This window comes from Mustela putorius, unplaced genomic scaffold (assembly GCF_011764305.1).
Source record: "Mustela putorius furo isolate JIRA1106 unplaced genomic scaffold, ASM1176430v1.1 tig00004033_pilon_pilon_pilon, whole genome shotgun sequence".
NCBI classification, from domain to species: domain Eukaryota; kingdom Metazoa; phylum Chordata; class Mammalia; order Carnivora; family Mustelidae; genus Mustela; species Mustela putorius.
Genome location: NW_025422169.1, coordinates 8,441,827 through 8,461,551, shown reverse-complemented (window position 1 = coordinate 8,461,551; position 19,725 = coordinate 8,441,827). Strand labels below are relative to the sequence as shown.

The 19,725-nt window shown below is 55.5% G+C and overlaps 1 protein-coding gene across 5 annotated transcripts in view; it reads right to left on the bottom strand.

Annotated features, from left to right (window-relative positions):
- Positions 1 to 19,725, bottom strand: part of DIP2C (disco interacting protein 2 homolog C) — a 345,440-nt gene that overhangs the window by 126,857 nt on the left and 198,858 nt on the right. For all 5 annotated transcript variants that reach the window (XM_045072334.1, XM_045072331.1, XM_045072332.1 and 2 more), the window contains 3 exons: positions 18,704 to 18,829; positions 8,877 to 9,086; positions 291 to 425 (listed from right to left, as the gene is read on the bottom strand). In XM_045072334.1, coding sequence (XP_044928269.1) covers positions 291 to 425; positions 8,877 to 9,086; positions 18,704 to 18,829 — 471 coding nt within the window. The remainder of the gene's footprint in view (positions 1 to 290; positions 426 to 8,876; positions 9,087 to 18,703; positions 18,830 to 19,725) is intronic.

Sequence of the window (19,725 nt, the reverse complement as noted above, 5' to 3'; positions counted from 1 at the left end):
GGGCTGAAGGCCTCCACGACGCTTCCACACTCCTGAGCCAACGTCGGTGATGGATCGGCAAGCACAGGAGAACATACAGAACGCCTGCTCCCGCCCAAGACTGAACTTCCTCCTGCCACACCGGCATTTCTCCCGACGCAGACACACTCTCGGCCAACGTGGGGACACTGCGCCGCTCACGCCCTGCCACCCTCCGTGGGAGCCACGACACAGGTCAGAGTCCGCTGCGCGGACGGCCAGGGCAGGAACGGGATTTAGGAAGGAGGCGCCGCGCCCGCCGGGGGACCTACCATCGCCCGTCTCCATGAGCTCCGCGTTGCCATACTTGGGCGCCGTCCGCGACGTCGTGGAGCCCTGCGGCCTTTCCACTTGGATCGGGTGTTCTGAGGTGTAAGTGGTCACGTCAGGAGGTGCAGAGTGATTCTCTAGAAAGAAGCAAATCACAAGTTTTCTGATCGTCACGACTGAGCGCGTCACGGGATTTCACCAACTGCCGCGTCCCAGGGAAAGGCCGGGTCTGTGTCCTCGTCCGTAGCAAGTCTGGGCACGAGGGTCATCTCTAAGGTCATCTACGTTGCTCAACACGGACCACGGTCGACTCCCTCCCGACGGGAAGGGACAGCAGGGGCAGAGAACTCAAGCCCCACAGGCGGATTCTGGGGTCTCCCCCCAGCTCTGTGCGTGCCCCCAGGTCGTGGGGAGCGTCTTAGCCCCTTGTGCCCCACTGTCCTCCCCACAAGGGACTAACAGGTCAGTCCCCTGCAGGGCCCAGGAAGTGAACTGAACGTACAGAAGGCTCTCACGAGGTTGGGGGACGGAAGGTAAGCATTCGAGAAACGTCAGCAGTTCTGTGTTCGCGCGCGATTCCGAATGACCACGTAACATACGTGTTTATGTGCCTGTCCGTGATGCGTCACACGCACCCCGGCGTGCCTGCACACGGACACGTGCACGGGGCTGGGGCGGCCAGCGTCCCCTGCCTGGTGCCTGACCCCGGCTCACAGCTGACCCCCCGCGGCCGGTCACTCACCCATCTGTGCTTCTGCTTCCTGTTCTGTGAGATGCACAACCTGAGGCCAGCCCCAACCGCGAGGCGGCCAACGTGCGACGGGACTGCTGGGCGCACAGACCGCCGCGAGAGGACCGGCTGCGGCCGCAGCACCGTGTGAGGAGGCCCGTGGTGTCTCCATGTGGGGTTTCCCATGGGGTCTCTGTACAGCATCCGGAAGCCCCAGAGCCCCAGCCACAGGCCCTCAGCCATCTCGTCCCCCTTTGCCAAGAGGGTCTGTCCTGGTGGGAGCCGTGCTGTGTCCCCTCACAGGTTACACACATGCAAGTCCTCATGCCTAAAACCTCGGACAGGTCTCCACAGAGGTCACGAGGGCGACCCTAACTGGAAGTCATGAGGGTCCCCCTAAGGAGATCGGGGCATGGACACATACAGAGGAACGACCACGTGAGGACCCGGGGAGGAGACGGCGTCTGTGCCCCATGACAGCGGCCTCTGGAGACTCCGGCCCTGCCCACGTGTAGCCAGGGGTCCCGGCCCCCAGGAGGTAGGAGCCCAGCCGGGCCACTCCGGGACAGCGGCCGGAGCAGACTCCCCCCCCGAGGGCAATTTCCTACATCTCAGCCCAGAAAGGATCACCTCTGAGGGGGTGAGGGAGGCTGCGCGCTCCGGCCACGGAGGGACACGCAGCAGGGCTCTTGTCCACATCGGGACTCAGCCCACCCCCTCCGCCAGCCCCGCGTGCTTCTGCCAACGTGCTTCCCCGCACAGGAAAACGCGATCTGCTTCTCTGCGGCGACGCAGGGACTCGCTGGGGTCACCTACTTCCCGTGGGAAGACGCTGTAGTCGGAGACGCATCGTGAGCGAGACGCCCGCTGGCCACCTCAGCGAGGCGGCGGGACGGAGAGCTCAGCGTGTCACGCTTTGATTCAGACCGACGCATGCGTCAGTTACGCCGCAGCTGCGTCATGGGTGACGGCCATCGGGGTTTGTGCTGGGAGCACTGCGGGGTCTCCGCTCCGACACTGCGGGGTCTCTGCTCGACGCGGGGAAAGAATGATTCTGACCTGTCTGGCAGCAGGAAAGTAGGAACCGCGCCGCTGGGGGACCACAGAGCACCGTCCACGTTCATCTGGGCACCCCCTCCCCCTCCGTGTGGGTCGCTCCCCTCACTGCCGGCCCCCTGGGGCGTCAGAGGCCACGCCACTGCGAGACACCTGTGCCCTGCTCTGATGAAGATCGAGACGCCACGTGTGTAACAGACGCTCGGGATGCTAACAGACGAGAACAGTGGACTCCGGCTGGAGGCGCGGCTCAAAGGGCCGGAACGCCTGTCGGCTCCGGTGCAGCCACAGGGCCCCGGGCGGCGGGAGCACGTTGAGATCCTCGGGGCGGGTGTGGGTCTTCCAAGTGAGGGAGCGCACTGGATCTTGTGTCCGTTTCCCAGTCCTTTCAAGATCAAGGAAAAAAACAGGGGCCCCTTCCAGCCTCCTCAAGGGTCACCTCCTCTGCTGAGAACTGCCAGGTGGGGCCTGCGTCATCGACGCTAGAGGACTTTGTTCCCAGCAGTTGATGGTCCCTCCAGAGGCTATAAATCAAGTTGGTGCAGGCCAGGGGGGAGGGAGGTGGTGGGGATGTGGTTCGGTCGCCCTTACGACGGGGTACTGGGGTCCCTCTCACTCCCCAGACGCCCGCTCTGGGCATTCTGGCCAGCTGGACACTGCTTTCCATGGCACCTGGACAGCTGTTTCTGGCCAAGACCATCTCAGGGTGCGGGCTGGTCCCCTGCTGAACCTGGAAACACCCAGTTCCTGGCCTAAGTCCCCAGCCCCGTGTGGCTGCTCAGGTCCTACGCAGACACGGACGTGACCCCCCGCCAGCGCACAGCCTCGGCGCTCAGCCGACGTTGGAGAAACGGTCCGGAGGGTAAGTGAACAGGGAGTAAAGGAACGCGTGACGAGCCAGACAAAGGGCCTCCGGTCCCAGCCGGACTGACAAGCAGCTTTGGTGCTGCCGGCATGACGGGGATGCCCGGGGCAAGTGGGGAGAGTCCTCACTTTCGAGCCGTGTTAATTACTCCTCCGTCCGCAAACAACTTCCGAGAGAAGCACGGCAGGAAGTTCGGAAACGTGGCTTGTGCCCGTAGCAAGCACGTGCTCGTGGCCGCGCACCAACATGGGTCCCAAGCGATGCACTCGAAGGAGCCCGAGCGTCCCTCCTGCAGGACGGTCCCAGCCCGAGGGCCCCGTGGTCACCCTGACCTCTGTGACCACGGACGGGGAAGCCAGCAATGGGCTGTCCTACCTCAGACCGCCCCGGGCACCCCGCTGCTCTGGCTCTCAGCCTTCCACGTCGGGGTGGAAAGCAGGTGTCCCGACGAGGTCATGCAGGGCCAGACCCGACCTTGTGGGGGGAAGGAGCTGTCCTCGGAGGGGCAGAGTACCCACTTGGCGGGGGCTTGGCCGGGCCGCTCCCTGCCCGGGTCCACCCCCGCACGGCTGACCAGGACGGGGGACCCGCTCCACATCCCTCCAGACACTGGCCTAACCTGTCGCTGCTGGCGTCTCTCACGGCTCAGGCGGACCATCCGCAGACTGCGGCTGGAGGCATGTGGAGGGCTGGGCGGTCTCTGCACCCACATGTCTTGGGCCCAGGTCCTGAGTCGGGGCTTACTTCAGGAGGACGGCCAGCTTCTCCGCCTTGCACACGGCGCCACAGGAACCCGAGGCTAGGACAGCATCAGCCACACCGGCCCAGGTGCGGACATCAGAACAGCAACTTTCAGCTTCGAACAAGAGTCTCTTGCCTTTTATAGCCACAAACTGAAATTCCGTCGACAGATTGCAGCTGTCCCAGAGCCTCCACAGACCACCGACCCTGCGGGGTGTGCTGGGGACGTGGGAGGCTTCACGGTTAACGCCAAGCCAACTAGCTTTCATCTGGAGAGGGGCTCCCTCCCGTGACGAGCGGAGGCTCCTGCACCCCAGGTCTGTGGGGTCCTGCTGACCACGGACCTGCTGGGCGCCTTTGGCTTCACGCCCACGTTCCTGGGCCTCAGTCTCCCCTCCGCGGAACAAGGGGTGCTGGGTCCTCGCCGGGCCAAGGGGACCACGTGACAGGACGCCCTGACCCCCGGCTGGGATGTCCATGCCCTCGGGTGCATCACCCAGGCCTGGAGGCCGCGCTCTGCCTCTTCTCCCTGTACGTAGGCCTCTGAGAAGCTCCAAGAGAGAACCTGTGACACTCACGGGCGTCAGGTGCAAATGGCTCTGGGACGCCTTTCTGAGTCCAACGCACTGTTGTTCCGCACACGGCAGACCTGAGCAGGTGCGTCTCTGGCGTGCAGCAGGTGGGACTGCCCAGCCGGCCAGTCCTCCCCTGGCATGGGGCGCTCCACGCATGAGCCGACAAGACACTTCCGGACCTAAAACCCATTACTTTGACTCTGAGCATAAAATCCAAAGTCACCGCATTTCTGGGAAGAGACAGGAGCAGATCTGGGTCCCACGACACGGAAGAAGCACGAGGCTTGGAACCGCACGGAAGGCAAGGGCGTGAGGGCGCAAGGGGCTGAAACTGCCCTGACGGGAGACGGGCTGGGAGCGGTCACGGACGCGGACCAGGCTTGCAACACGTGCCGCCGCCGAACACCAGGACGCGATCCACGTGGGTTGTGGGAACAAGCTGCTGCAGAGCCCGGGTTGCAAGCCTGCCTCGGGGAGGACAGTCTCTCTGGCAGGCTGCTCTCGGGCACGGGGACCCGTGTGCCGTGTCGGGAGGCGGTCTGCAGTGGCGGTCTGCAGAGGGATTTCACGGTGGGAAACGCGATCCGCTTGTCGGTGAGGAGCAGGTAGCCGGGGAAGCCGTGGGGTGCACGGAGTCAGCAAGAACGTGGGGAGACAGGAGCCACTGGGGGAGGCAGGCACCTGGTGCAGGCCAGGAGAGGCGGCCGTGAGCGGTCGGGGCCTCTGAGCCGGCCTCCCGGGACCCAGCATCAGAGGGAAGGATGAGCCTCAGAGGCGCAAGCTCCGCTCTCCAGGGAAGGGAACAGAAGACACAGCGAGAGCCAGGGCGATGTGAGCTGGGCAGCGTCCGCGGCTGGAGAACGCTCCCCGAGCAGACGGACGGATGGGCGGTGACGGTCGCTCCCTGACCCCCAGCATTACTGCCGATGCCAGCTCTCTGCCCAAATTACGTGACGGCAAGGGGCAGGCCTGCGGGAGGACCTAAGGGTCCCCCGTCGGGGTGGCGCCACGGGTCCTGCTCCCAAGCAGGCTCCCCCTCCAGAGAATTCCGTCACCCACGGTGGAGTGTCCATGCTGGCCGGTGTGGCGGGCTCTGCGTCCGCCTGTCCCCGCCTGTCGACCAGGAGCCTGGCGTGGCGCCCCTGGAGCAGGGGGTGGCCCGCGGCACAGCACAGGGCGGCCTGACACCTGCTTTTGTTAGTAAAGCTTCCCTGCCACACGGACGCGCCTGCCCGCTTGCCGTGCCGTGTCCCAGTGAGCAGAGCGGGGCAGCTCAGCCGACCCCGGGGGCTCACGCCGCCCGCGTCATTTAGTCCCCGGCCATCTGCGGGGAAGGCGCACCGCACGTGTGGCCGCCGGGGAGCTCTCAGGGTGAGGCTGCGTGGGCGACCCCGGCCCCCGCGTGCACGATTCACCGGCGTCCCCGTCCTCGCTGAGCGGCTCAGACTTTACGACCGTAACTGCTCGGGAAGTACCGACAGAGACCGAGAGAGAATTCAGTACTCGGGCTGATTACACATAAATAAAAGGGTAACTGATCGCCGTGGCGGCCATTCAAGGCCTCAGAATAAAGGCCTCGGAAGAGAAGCTTCTAGACGTGAGCTGCAGCTGCAGACTCTGGGCTCATCGGGCGACGCGTGTGGGGAGCATGGCGGCCTCTGACCTGCTCCTCAGGGGCACGGAGGAGTCCTAAGCCGGACGGGCTCGCCGACAGTCCTAAGCCGGACGGGCTCGCCGACAGTCCTAAGCCGGACGGGCTCGCCGACGGCGCTCCCACCCCCGAATCCTGAACGCCCGGAGACAGCAGCTACCCCCACGCACATCTGCGAAGGACCACGCGCCCCACACGGGCCCGCAGCCCCCACGTGACGGCGCCTCGGACGCGTCGGCCGGCAGGGCTCACGTACAGTGACCGGAGGGCTCCTGCAGAGGTCCACGCGCCGGACGAACCAGTCGGATGCCAACCCCACGGACCACGCCTGTGCTCTGCTCTGCTCTGCCTCAGTGGAGAACAGCCTGAGTCGCTTCTGCCCACTTGTTCCGCTTCCACGTTCCCGACCCACAAGCTGCCTCCTGGGTTCGGAAGCATTCTGCCAGTTCTCCTCGGCTTCTGGTGTCGACACGGGACTGGGGATGTCTTACTCCTCTGTCTCCCCATTGTCACAAGCCCATTAGCGCACAAGGTTCTGAATAAATACGTCCTAGGAATGATCTGGAACCTTCTGGCTATCCCTGGAACGAGGGCCCGCAGCGAAGGGTTCGCACCCCTGCCTGACGTGCGGGAGCCCACGGTGCACCGGGCTGCGTGTCTGAACAGGAAGATCGTGGAGGCCCCACGTCACACACCACGAGAGGACCGACAGCAAGCGGGGCCGGAGAAGGAGAACTTCCTGGAAGGGGGTTTGTACTGAGCGCGGAGCTGGCCTGACCAGGTGGTGCATGTGAGGGGCCCATGCATGTCGTCACTGTGAAAACCCACAGCAGCCTGGGGTTTGCAGAGCCTCTGGCCTCCGGGACCTGTGACCGTGGGATCCCTCCCCGGGTCAGGCAGAAGCATCGCTCACCACTCTGGGCAAGTGCCTCGTGCGCAGGAATGAGAGACACGGGGGGGGGCGGCTCCGCTCTAAATTCCTCCACATGCACACACACGTGCGGACACGTGTACACACAGGCGCGCACACACCTTCGTGTCCTACACGTCGTATGGTTTCGACCATACAGGGTCCTCTGCTTTCTTCTTCTTCTGCTTTGCCACAGAATTCTCATTCCTTATTCAGGATTTTATTGTATCTTGCCACGGCTTTCTTTCCAGACTTGTCCTACATGTGGAGAACGTCCAGATACTCTAGGAACTTATCTTTGTGCCCAATTGGGAATAACAGTGGCGTCACACGCCGTAGACTCTGTTCAGGCTGCCTTGAGACGCGAGGTCCGTGAGTCACGCCACCTCTTATAGTCGGGATAAATTTAATCCTCCATGCTATAATTTCCTCCAGCGTTTCACATGAAACGTCACAGAGGGAGACCCAAAGGCAGTGATTAATCTGAAATTATATGTTTCTCCTGGTAAGATTCTGACACTTCCTTACAAGTGAGCAGAGTCAGCACGCACAGGCTCCCGAGGCTGGCGTGGGCGGCAGAGGTGGGGGGCCTCAGCCCAACCACCCCCACGGGTGCCACTGCGGGCTCGGACACACACGTGACACCAAGCCCAGCCTACGTCCCGGCCACGCAGCTCTCTCTCGTTTTCACGGACGCTGGTTTCACACAGAGGCTCTCGGCGCTGCTGTCACCCACGGGCGTTGGGCTCGGCTCTGCAGACACCACCTGGCACGGGACTGGCGCTGTCCAAACACTAAGAATCTTCCCCTTTCCTCCTTTTTTCTCACCGCAGCTCTGAGAGGTACAAAGCAAAGACATCATTGTTCCTTTTTTTCCCACTAAAAGACCAGAGCAGGAGGAAGTAGCGTCTGAGGGAGCCGGCAGCGGCCCGCGTGGGGACGGAGGCCGCACCAGCTTCCGCAGAACAGAGAGTGCTGCTCTGATTCTCTCACCAGCCAAGTTAAAAGCTGATGCATTTAACTTCAACTTCTTTTGAGTGAGTGCGCTTGGGGCGAAGTCCTAAAAAGTGGTGTGAGTTTCTGTGCGCTCTCTCAAGCGGCTAAATCTGGAAACAAAGCCCCGTGAGTCTGAGGTCTCCATCCGGCACTCACCTCGCGCACTTGCCCTGCTGTCAGTTTGCGATTTCTGCAGACACGAGGTCTGACGTGGCGAGGGCCAGGCCGTCAGCCACGGCACGGTGAGGGGAGTGGCCTGCGGGCGAGGGCACCGGGTCCACGGGCAGTTTGAATGGGAGCACCCTGGACCCCAGCACCACACCCGAAGCAAGTCCGTTGGCGTGTGAGGGATCTCGACTGGGAAGCTCAAAGGTCTTAACCCATCGCTGAAACGGCGAGCCGGGATCAGGATGCCACACCTGCCCCACTTCCTGGCAAAAGGAGCGTCAGGCCCCGCGGGGACTGAAACGCACGCCCTCATTCCGACAGCTCACGATTCCGACAGCCGTGCGGCTCACCAGCGCACTCTCTTCCAGGCCGGGAAGACTTCCTTCATCTCCTTTGCACACGACTTTCAAACATCTCGGGCAGTGCCTCCGAACCGTGCGCTGGTCCTGCCAGACAGGACCGTCCTCCGCACAGAACCCGCACAGGACGGCCGCTGGACCCGCCCCGAGCCTCAAACACCCTGGGCAGAGAGCTGTCTGCAGCAGAAGTGACAAGAGCCCCCATGTCCCCAGACGGCACCCAGAGGAACAGCAGACTCACTTGAGAACGGCTACGACTCCAGGCAGACACGTGTGTTAGTGTGAGGGGGGACACGCAGACACACGGCTCCGCTGCCCTAACAAACGAGCACACGTTCCCTTAGCAGCAGAAAGCCCCAGAAACACGGGGGATGGCGAGAAACAGCAAAAGCGAGGGTTTCACAAAGTGGCCAAGTGGCCCAGGAGTCGGAGCTGGGCTCCCCGCCACCCCTCGAACGGATCCCGGGGCTGAGAGGCTCCTACGGACTCGCACCGCCGGGCGCGGCTGCGGCTCGGCAAGGACAGGGAAGCACTCACCTATGTGCGTCTGGGCCATGACGTCAGCCAGCCGGTGGGCGGCGCCACTGCCCCCGCTCTGGGTGGAGGAGGACGAGGTGGTGGAGGTGGTGGAGCCGTGGATGGCCTGGCTGATCCAGTGCTCCATGTTGATGCTGCCCTGGCTGGAGGTGGGCGTCCCCTGCGAGTCCCCCTGCACCGAGCCCTCGTCTTCCGAGCCAGACGACGTATCTGTGGGAGAGACGAACTCTGCGCATCACGGCGAAGACACACCCCCCAGAGCCCACGTCGCCCACGGACCCGCCGCGCGCCAACCGTCCAACACCTTCCCCGTGAACCCTCTCGAGAAGCCCCAGCGCGTCTCAGGTCGCGCGATTCTGCAGAATCACGAACTCTCTGTCCAGAGCGCTCCGAATGAAGAGGCCACAGATTTCGCTGGTCTGTGCTGGTGTCACCATCGCAAACAAAGACGTACCCCCTGATCTGCTTCACGCAACAGTCTGGGAAGAAACCAAACGCTCCCGGGCAGGCCTGCAGCCAGCGAGGAGGCCGGGGCAGCGTTCTCTGAGAGCGGAGAACGTCCGTGTGTTCCACAGCGTGTCTGTGGCCCCTTGTCGTGACCTGAGGCATGTCTCTGAGCTATAATCTATTTTCAAATTCAGCGTGAATGCGGACGGCCACGTGCTTCCTCGCAGAGGAAGATGTCAGTGGAGACGACGTGTGCCCGTCAGAAGGACCCCCCCCAACCCACGTGTGCGAGACCCTGATTCCTGCTCCGCTGAGGATAATACATCATCACGTTACATATTACGAGCAAGCGAGATGTATTTAACGTTCATTTCTAATAAAATGTTTTCACTTTTTACTGATTCTTCTCCTCTGTGAAAAGCGTGCATCTTGGACTGAGATAGAACATGTCACTTTGTCCATTAAAATTAATGGACCTATTTTCATTTAACAGGACGTCCCCCAGCAGAGAAGTTTTCAAGAATTAAATGTTGCTGTACTTCTTATCTGCACACCCGCGCAAGACTGAACTCCGGGTCCTGCGGTGGGGACTGAGGTGCGAAGCCAGGAGGGAGGAAAGACCACGGGAGAAACGACAATTTGTCTCACATCACGACACAGGATTCTCTCTTCCCCGACACGACAGTATTTGGGAAGGACATGCACACGCACACTTTGCTCACGTTGGGACACGACCTGTGCTATCCGGGCCACTTCTGAAGGTCCGTTAGGAATTTGCTAGAAAAACAGCAGTCACAGTGGGGGCCGGACAAGCCCTCTCCTCCGTCCTGCCTTGTAAAATAGCAGGATTGTCATTGACGGAAAAATAAAATCGACACTTTTGTTTGTATTCAGACCCACGACTTCTTTTAGTTTTTTTGATTGTGCTAAAATACAACCTAAGATTTACCATCTTAACCATCTGCAAGAAGGTGGGTCGTATCGAACAGTCTCCTGATCTGTGCCGGACCCCACCACCTACTGCAAAAGTCCTCTTCATCCTGCCACTCCGAAACTCTGTCCCCACCAAACAATAACCCCCCACTCTCCCCTCCCGGCAAGCCCTGGTCACCACCATCTTACTTTCTCTCTCTAGGACGTGGGCCATTCCTCGTGCCCCGTACGCGCGGAACCGTCCTGTGTGTGTGTGTGTGTGTGTGTGTGTGTGTGGCCCTTGCTCTCAGCACGATGCCTGACGTCCTCGGGACTCACCCGCCACGGTACAGTGCAGAATCCCCTTCCTTCCTAAGGGTGAGCGACATTCTGTCCCCTTCCGTTCGGCCTCCCCCGGGGTGGGCGCGGTGGCTCCCATTCCCTCCATCACAGCGCTCCTCCGAGTACGGGCGTACACTGACCTGTTCGAGGACCTGCTGTCAACCCTCTTGGCTACAGACCCAGAAGTGGAGCTGCTGGGTCATGTGGTAATTGTATTTTTAATTCTGTGAGAAACTGCCATCCTGTTTACCAGACGTAGCTCCTTTCTACGTTCCCACCAACGGGGCACAAAGGTTCAAATCTCTCCATGTCCCCACCAACACGTGCAATTTTCTGGGGTTTTCTGACAGTAGGCGTGGCTGTGAGGCAGACTCTCACTGTGGCTTTGACTACGGCGTCTCCCTGACGATCAGTGACGCGGGGCACTGTTTCTGGTGTCACTGGCCGTCTGTCTCTTGTTGGGAAAGATGTTCAAGTCCTCGGACTTGGGGTTTTGAAAAACGCATTTACGCACGTAGACGTCCACATTTCACTGCTCCCACCAACTGCCCTCACGCCTCTCTCCTGCCAGTCTTTCGTTCTCACCCCACACGTTTTTACAAAAAAACCACAGAAAAATATCCTTGCGACACAGACACAGAAATCCTCAAGAAGCGTTTGCAAACTGAATGGAGCAGCAAGTAAAATGGACAGGGCACACCAGGGCCAAGCGCTGACGCTCAAGAGGGAGTTAATGTTATAAACCATATTAATAAAGGGGGAAAACCTCAAGTGAACCCTGAAAGCCACAGACAAAGTGCTTCACAAAATCTCACACTAACTCGTAATAAAACCTCTCAAGAATGCAGGCATAGAAAGGAACTTCCTCGGGGCGCCTGGGTGGCTCAGTGGGTTAAGCCTCTGCCTTCGGCTCAGGTCATGATCCCAGGGGTCCTGGGATCGAGCTCCGCATCGGGCTCTCTGCTCAGCGGGGAGCCTGCTTCCCTCTCTCTCTGCCTGTGTCTCTGCCTGCTTGTGATCTCTGTTGAATAAATAAATAAAATCTTAAAAAAAAAAAAAGAAGGAACTTCCTCAATCTAATAGGGCATCCGTGAAAACCCATAGCTGATGCTGTATTTAACATTCAGACCGAAGGTCCTTCCCCTGGGATCAAGACTTAGGTAAGGGTAACTCCTACCACTTTTATTCAACATTATCTGCAAAGCTCCCGCCAGTGAAATACAGCAAAAAGACAAACTTAAAGGCATCCCAATTGGAATGGAAACATTAGATCTGTCTTTAGTCACAGATAAAAGGATCCTCTATGTAGGAAATCCCGAGGAACACACTAAAGAATTCTTGAATTAAATGTTTAGCAAGTTCAGAGGGCATAAGATAAATATCTTTATACAGATAACAGGACAATTAAGGGCAGGCAAACATACTTTGCAAATTGTGCATCTGGCAAAGGACTTGTAGTCACATTATATAAAGGACGCCTACTTAGTGAGGAGACAGACATACTCATTTTAAAAATGGGAAAACGTGTGGGCACTTAACCAATGAATAAATAAAGTAGCAGACAGGCCCATTCAAAAATGCAAATCAAACCCACGATGAGGTGACATCTCATCTGCACTGGAACAGCTACACTAAAATCACAGACAGAACTACGTGTTGGTAGGACGTAGAGAAGCCGGATTCCTCCTCCTGCGAGTCGGAAAGGAAAGCCGTGGCGGCCGCGTGGACACAATTCGGCAGTTTCCTGAAAGTGAAGCATCAGCGAGCCCCACAAGATTCATTAATTCAACTCCTAGGAATCTGCTGCAGAGGAAGGACATATGTGTACACAGACACAGGTATACACACGCGGACGGCAGTCTTACTCATCATGGCCCCGAACTGGAAACAACCTCCAGATCTGCCAACCAGGAGTGGATAACCCAAAGGTGGCGCGCCTGACAGGACACGGCTCGGCGACAAGAAGGGGTGAACTGACGGGACAACGGGGAGGAGCTCGGGCATATCACGCTGAAGAAGCAGGATGCACAAGAACGTGTTTCATAATGTTATTGATAAAAGGTCCAGACTATCTATGGAGGCATATAAGTAGACCAGGGACTCCTTACGGCTCAACGCGAGAATGGGAGTCAATCGGAAATGGGCACAAGGAAACTGTTGGGGAGACGGAGACATCCTAAAACTAGACTGTGGCGACGGCTGCTAATCCACACAATTATTAAAAACCCTTGAGTTGCCCACGTCTAACAGGCTAATTCTGTGGAAGGGAAGGTACCCCTCTAGAACGGGATCACCGGTGAATGTGCCCTACAGCCGTCAAGCAGAAGACGCTGAATACCAGCTACATCAGCTCGGGTGATGCTGTGCTGACAAGTCATTATTTAAGGAAGGCATTTTTCAAATCCCCAGTTATTATTCTTGATTTTTCTATTTTCCCTCATTATGCCAGTTTCTCCCTTATAAATTATAATGGCTCTTCTGGGTATATATTCATTATTGTGTCTTTCTGGTGAATTGTTCACTTCCTATTGTACAAGGTCCCTCTTTATATCTCGTGCTACCTTTGTCCTGCTGACTATTTGTCTGACATTAAGAAATACTTGTTTGCTTTATACTTCATGTTTGCACTGCATATTTTTTCAAGCTTATATTCTTAATTATACTACTTTTCTTTACTTAAGCATGTCCTGGTTGGCTCAGTTGGTAGAGCATGCAACTCTTCACCTTGGGGTTGTGGTTCGAGCCCCACACTGGAGGAAGAGTTTACTTAAAAAAATATATGTGTCTCCTACAGATGACATACGGATGTATCTTCTTTTCTTTTTTTTTAATCCAGTCTGACGATTTCAGTCTTTTAATTCAGTGTTTGGTCCATTTATAATTACTGTAATGACTGATGTAAGTGGACTTAAATCTAACATTTTGCTATTTGTGTTCCATTCATTTCTCCTATTTTTTCTCCATCTGATGATTTTCCTGTCTTCTTTTTTTATTATGTTCCATTAGCCAAGATACAATTCATCATTAGTTTTTGATGCACTGTTCAGTGATTCATTCGTTCCTTCTTCAATTAACTGTATTTTTTATGTTTCATTTTATGTCTTCGATTAGGTTCTTACTTATACTTCTTATTTTTTAGTGACTGATGTACGGCTCACAGGATGCATCATTAGCAGACCCATATGGGGTCAATATTCTAAGTATTTGCTCTTCAGATCTGACCCTGTAAACTTTCTCGGTGAACCTCTCTACTCATAACACATCTGATGTTACTCATTTTCTACTGTTCACTTTATGCTTCCTGCTTCACACGAGTAACAACCATGCAACAGGATTCCATGTACCCATCTGTCTTATGCTCAGGTGTTTTAAAGCAAATTACAACAGGAAAACATAGTATCCCACATTTACCCGACTACTTACGGTTTCCAGTGCTCTTTTTTCATTTTTATAGATCACATGTTTGTCTAGTATCATTTCCCGTCAGCCGAAATGACAGCCATTAACCTGTTTGCCGTGCATCTCTGCTGACCCCGTATTTTCTCAGTTTTCATGTATCTCATTACATCTTCATTTCACCGTTTTGATTAGGGTATTTTCTCTGGATGGGAGTTGACAGTTTTGTTTTGTTTTTTCCCTTTAGGACTTTAAATATGTGCTTCTGTTGCCTTCTGGTTTCTACGGTGTCTTTACAGCAGTCATTCATCGTTCATACGATGTTCTCTTGTACATAATGTTTTCCTCTGATGACTTTCAAGATTTCCTCTTAATCTTTCGATTTCAGCACTCTGCACTCTATTATGAACTTAGGTATGACTCTTTTTATACTTATCCTGCTTTGGATTCACTGACCCTCTGGGTCTAAAAGGTGGCATTTTATACCAGCCAGAGAAGTTCTTAACTCTTAAATCTTCCAATAGCTTTTCTGTCCTGTCCTCACTGTCTTTTCGTTCTTGGATTCCAGTTAAAAGTAGGTTAATCTTGTACCACTGGTACTGAGGTTCTTCTGTCAACCTGTTTAATTGTCTTCCTGTTCTTCGGTTTGTTAATTCCTCTTCATCTCTCTCCAATTGTACAGACTCCTTCATTTTCCTTCTCCAATCTGATGTTATACCAATCCAGTGAAATATCCTTTCTCTGCTCAGCTCACATATTAACACAATATTTTCCTTTAGTTCTTAACCTATTTTTATTTGCTTGAATATTTATAATCACAGATTTAAAGACCCCATCTTCTGTTATTTCAAACACCTACAAAATATGAGTCTTATAGTTTTAAACCTTACAGTAACCACACTGGAAAGTCCATGAATAGATACAATTAATTTTAAGAATGTATTATTTAACTCAAAATATTCAAAATAGTATTATTTCAATAAATAATTAATGCAAAAATTAATTAAATACCTTCCAGTGATTTTTTTTTTTTAAGTATTAACTCTTCAAAATCTGGTGTAAATTTCACATTTCCAGCAAATACAATTGAGGCCAGCTACACCTCTTAGTGGTAACCAAGAGCACGATGGTGGCCATCTTATGTTCGTTTCATTCTGACTGCTTTTTCTGTGGCCACAGATTACATTTCCTGTATCTCTTCACATCTGGTGACTGTTTACAGACTAGCAGGCATCGTGGCTGCCACGTTGAGACTCTGGATTCTATAACCTTCCTCTAAAGCCTCGTGATTATTATTTCAGCAAGCAGGTCAATCACCATTGATCATCTTGACACTGAGCAGACTTGGAGTTGTTCTTTGCCAGTGTGGATCTGCGGGAAGCTCTAGTCCCTTCCCCTGCTTGAACCCAGATATCTGCCTCTTCAAGGCCGCAGAATGGCCAGTCTCACTCAGATCTCGATCCCTGGGCCATGGTCTGAACATTTTCTCCAGGCAAAACAGCGGGAACAACGGGCTCTGCTCCCAAACTGTCCTGCTCTCAGGATGGCCTTTCACTGCGGGAAGCCCATGCATGCAACCACTGCCTTGCTCATCTGGGGCAGCGTTACCATTCATCGCTTACGGCGGCTGGGGCAGTCTAGTATCGGTGATTTCTCTAGGGGGAGAAGCAGAAGCGCCAGCAAATTCTTGTTATATTTTTGTGTAAAAAACAAAAGAAAGCTTCTGCTATAAAAGAATAGCAGTGTAACGATCCTAATTAGATCTTTTCTAGAGACCATGGTACTGGTGAGTGACCAGTCCTTCCACACGGAAAACGTAATCTTCAGGAACACGCTCTGAAGAGCCACGGACACAATATGGGCTCTCACCAGCGTTTACCCGCAACCAAGGAAGACATGAGAGCGACGAAGCTGAGCCCTAAGGTTTTGCTCCTTTGCGCTGATGGTGCTGGCGTTTGATTGTACAAAACTATCCCACACGATGCTGTCTCTCGGACTGTCACGTGACGATTCACGGAAGGTATTATGTGGTATACAAGAAAGGGCTAGTCAAAAAATTAAATGCAAAAATTTCATCAACAATAACATTTCCAATAATGTCCTTTTATATTTTGCAAAGATATCTGTATCATGTTTGATTTTCTAAAGTTCTGTCTTTCATTGTGTATGACATGAAAACATTTCTGGGGACGGATTCAAAATGTGAAAAAGCCCATATGAACCATCCCACTGCTCCTGGCATTTTAAACTCATCATTTTTCATATAAAAGTAGCTCAGAACAATGTCCATCTCTGTGAATGCTGTCTAGTTCTAAACACTTGGTTTAAGTGGGTTTGATACCCTTGGAAATCCATTCTGTTTGTTAAACAAAAATAAACAAAATCAAACTCTTCACCACATTAATAGAGTAGAGAGTCCACACATAAACCCGTTGATACGGTCTGTGAATCGTGACAAACAAGGCAAGATGATGCAGTGGAGAAAAGTGGTGCTGGGATCACGGGACAGTCCCATGCAGAAGAATGAACCCGACCACTTTCTTACAACACACACGAAAACACACTCAAAACGGATCATAGATCTAAGTGTGAGACTGAAAACCGTAACACTCCTTAAACAACAGCCAGCAGACTCCTGGACACGGGCCTTCGCAATGTTTTTTGCGTCTCTCTCCTCACGTGGGAGAAACAAGAGCACAAGTGAGTAATGACGACTCAGACTGAAAAGCTCTGCACAGTGGGAGAGACCATCAACAAAGCAAAAAGGGAACCTACGGAACAGAAGAAGGTATTTGCAAATCACATATCTGATAAGGGATTAACTCCAAAATATACAAAGAATTCCTACAACTCAAGACCAAAAAAGGAAAAGAAAAAAAAATCCAAATGATTTGAGTAAAAAGCGGGCAGAGGACCTCAACAGGCCTTTTCCAGAGAAGACATCCAGACAGCCAACAGACATGAGGGGAGATGCACAACGTCACTCATCCTCAGGCAAATACAATCAAAATCATGCATCACTTCCACGTCTGTCAGAATGACTGGTACCAAAAAGACAACAACAAGGGTCGGGAAGGAGAAGGGAAAGGGGAACCTTCTTGCACTGTTGGGGGGAGTGCAAATGGTGCGCCCCTTCTGGAAAACAGCAGGAAGGTTCCTCACAAAGTTAAACGCAGAACTACCCTTTGACCCAGCAATCTGCTTCTGGGTGTTTATCAGAAGAAAATGGAAACACTGACTCAGAGAGATGTAAGCTCCCCCGTGTCTTCCGTGGCGTTATTTACCATAAGCAAGACACGGAAACCGCCCAAGTGTCCACGGGCGGACGACTGGCTGGAGACAAGGGGTGCAGATTCACAACGGCATGTTACTCAGCCACGTGCTGTGACCTGGAGGGACCCTGAGGGCATTACGCAGAGTGAAATAGTGAAATAAGTCACAGAAGGACAAATAGGGTATGTCTCCACTCACGCATGGAATCTAGAAAAAGCAAAACAAACGAACAAATGAAAACCAGAAATCAAATATGCAGACCAAGCTGGTGGGACTGGAGGGGAAGTGTGCAGGAGGCACAGAACAGGTGACTGGGACTGAGTGGCACAAACTTCCGGGTATAAAACTGGTTGAGTCTGGTGACACAGAGCGCAGTGTGGGGATCACAGTGGACAGTCCGCCGACGTCAAACGCCGACACGGTGACCACACGGATCACAGGGAGCAGAAACGCTGAGTCAGTGTGTTGTGTGCATCTTGGAGTTGAGGGGCTTCTGCTAGTCTCACTGCCTGCGGACACTCAGGACTAAACGTCCAAACACTCCAAGAAGTGCCGTAAGCGCTCTTCTGTGCTTACTGTGCAAGGTGACTTAGGTCTGCAGAAAGGCAGAGTGGCAACAGCACCACGAATAACACTGGGACCCAACTCACAGACAGAACACCAAGTAAATTAGGCTCAACCCTTCACGTTTTCTAAAGGTACCGGATACTACAACTTCACGCTTCGGTTTCGAGGGTCATCAAAGGAAGACCGCCATGATTTGGGTAAAGCGAAGCAGAGAACCTGGGTAATTATCAACCGCTTAGACTGGGGTCATCAGCAGGCCTGTGGACCCAACTGGCCCTCTGCCGGTCCTTGTGAATAAAGTTTTATCGGCACACAGCCACAGCCACTCACGGACACGTTGCCTGTGGCTGCGGTCACACGACCACAGCAGACACGAGCAGCTGTGACAGACGTGGCACCGTCCAGAGACCAAAGGACCACCTGACACTGCAGGAAAACAGTGAGGACCCCAGGCTGAGGTAAATGCACACATTGTCCACTCCCTCTGGTTTCTCACTATAACGTCATGGCATATGTGTACGCGAAGGAACTGGGAAGATGCACGGACCGATCGAGGCAGAAGAGCAGCCCCAGCTCAGTCACAGCTGCAGAGGCCCGAGCTCCCCTCCGGCTGCGCGAGGCATTAAGGAGAGTCTCCCCCAACGTCACGGGCTGTCTCGTCGACGAATCCCCATGAGGAGATTCAAATGCACATGGCACAGACACGGCCACCACGTTCGTCTTCCCTCCAAGCTGGGCCGCGGGTGCACACGCCGGCCCGCCGGCTCGCGGCGTCGGAGTCAGAGCGCCCGCCGCCCCACAGCCACAGAGCCGGGGGCCGGCCGAGCGAGCGGGGCGACTGCGAGGCCCACGCGTCACGCCGGGAAGCGGACACCGGGCCGGCCGCTCACCTGGGGGCGTGTAGGCGTCCATCGAGGTCTGCACCACCAAGGACCTGCGCTTGGAAGGCATGGGCACCGCCATCTTCCTCTCCTTGTGCTTGGCCAGCGCCGCCTGCACGGCCTCCGTGTGCACGTCTGAAAGACAAGACCCCTCGGTCAGCCCGTTGTTCAGGGACATCCTGAAGGCCCCCGTCCTTTGACCCCCGACGGTCTGGTCCCTGGAACAGCCGATGCTCCTGCGGAAACTGTCACAGACACACGGGGGGAAGGAAGGAAAAGCCCCGAAAGCCGCAGAAACGACAACCAAAGTCATTCAGACTCCATTGTTCCGCTTCGTACGCCGGCGCCCGTACAGAGAACCACGTACTGGCCGCCGAGTGCCGTCTGACCTCTCCTCCCTCAGCTGGCCGGCGGGAGCCTCCTCAGGGGCCGCCCCTGTCAAACCTCGCGATCCCGTCCACGTCCGGCCGCGGCCCGTGTGGCGCCTCACAGGCTGCAGCCGCGATTCCCACGGACGACAGCGGGCTCTCGGGCCGGTCGCTGTGTTTGGCCTTTTGAGTGGATGAACCCACTGGACTCCCCACAGTCCTACTGCACGCCGCCCTGCCAGCGCCCCGGGGCGGACAGGCGCGGTGTCGCTCAGCTGACTTCCTCACGGCTAAGGGACACCGAAAAGGCAGTCACCGGGGGCAGGAGGCCCACTGCGCGCGGAGGCCAGGGAGAGCCGTGTCGGAGTGAGGTGTGACCAGGGCGAATCACAGGCTGCCACCGTGCTCCCCGGGCACAGACGAGGTGCGGCTCCGGTGGGGAAGGGGAGTCAGCGGCAGAGAGACGCCGGCCTGGGGACGGACGCGCCAGGACGAGGGCTTCTGAGGGGGCCAGGCAGCCCGGCTCCCGCGTCCCGTCTGACAGGGAGGCCGAAGTCAGGCGCCTGGGCTCCACGAACTCGGCCCCACGAGGCCACCGAGGAGGCGCCCCTGGTACTTCCCGGACGAGGCGGCGCAGGCGTGAGGCCGTCCCAGGCACTCGCA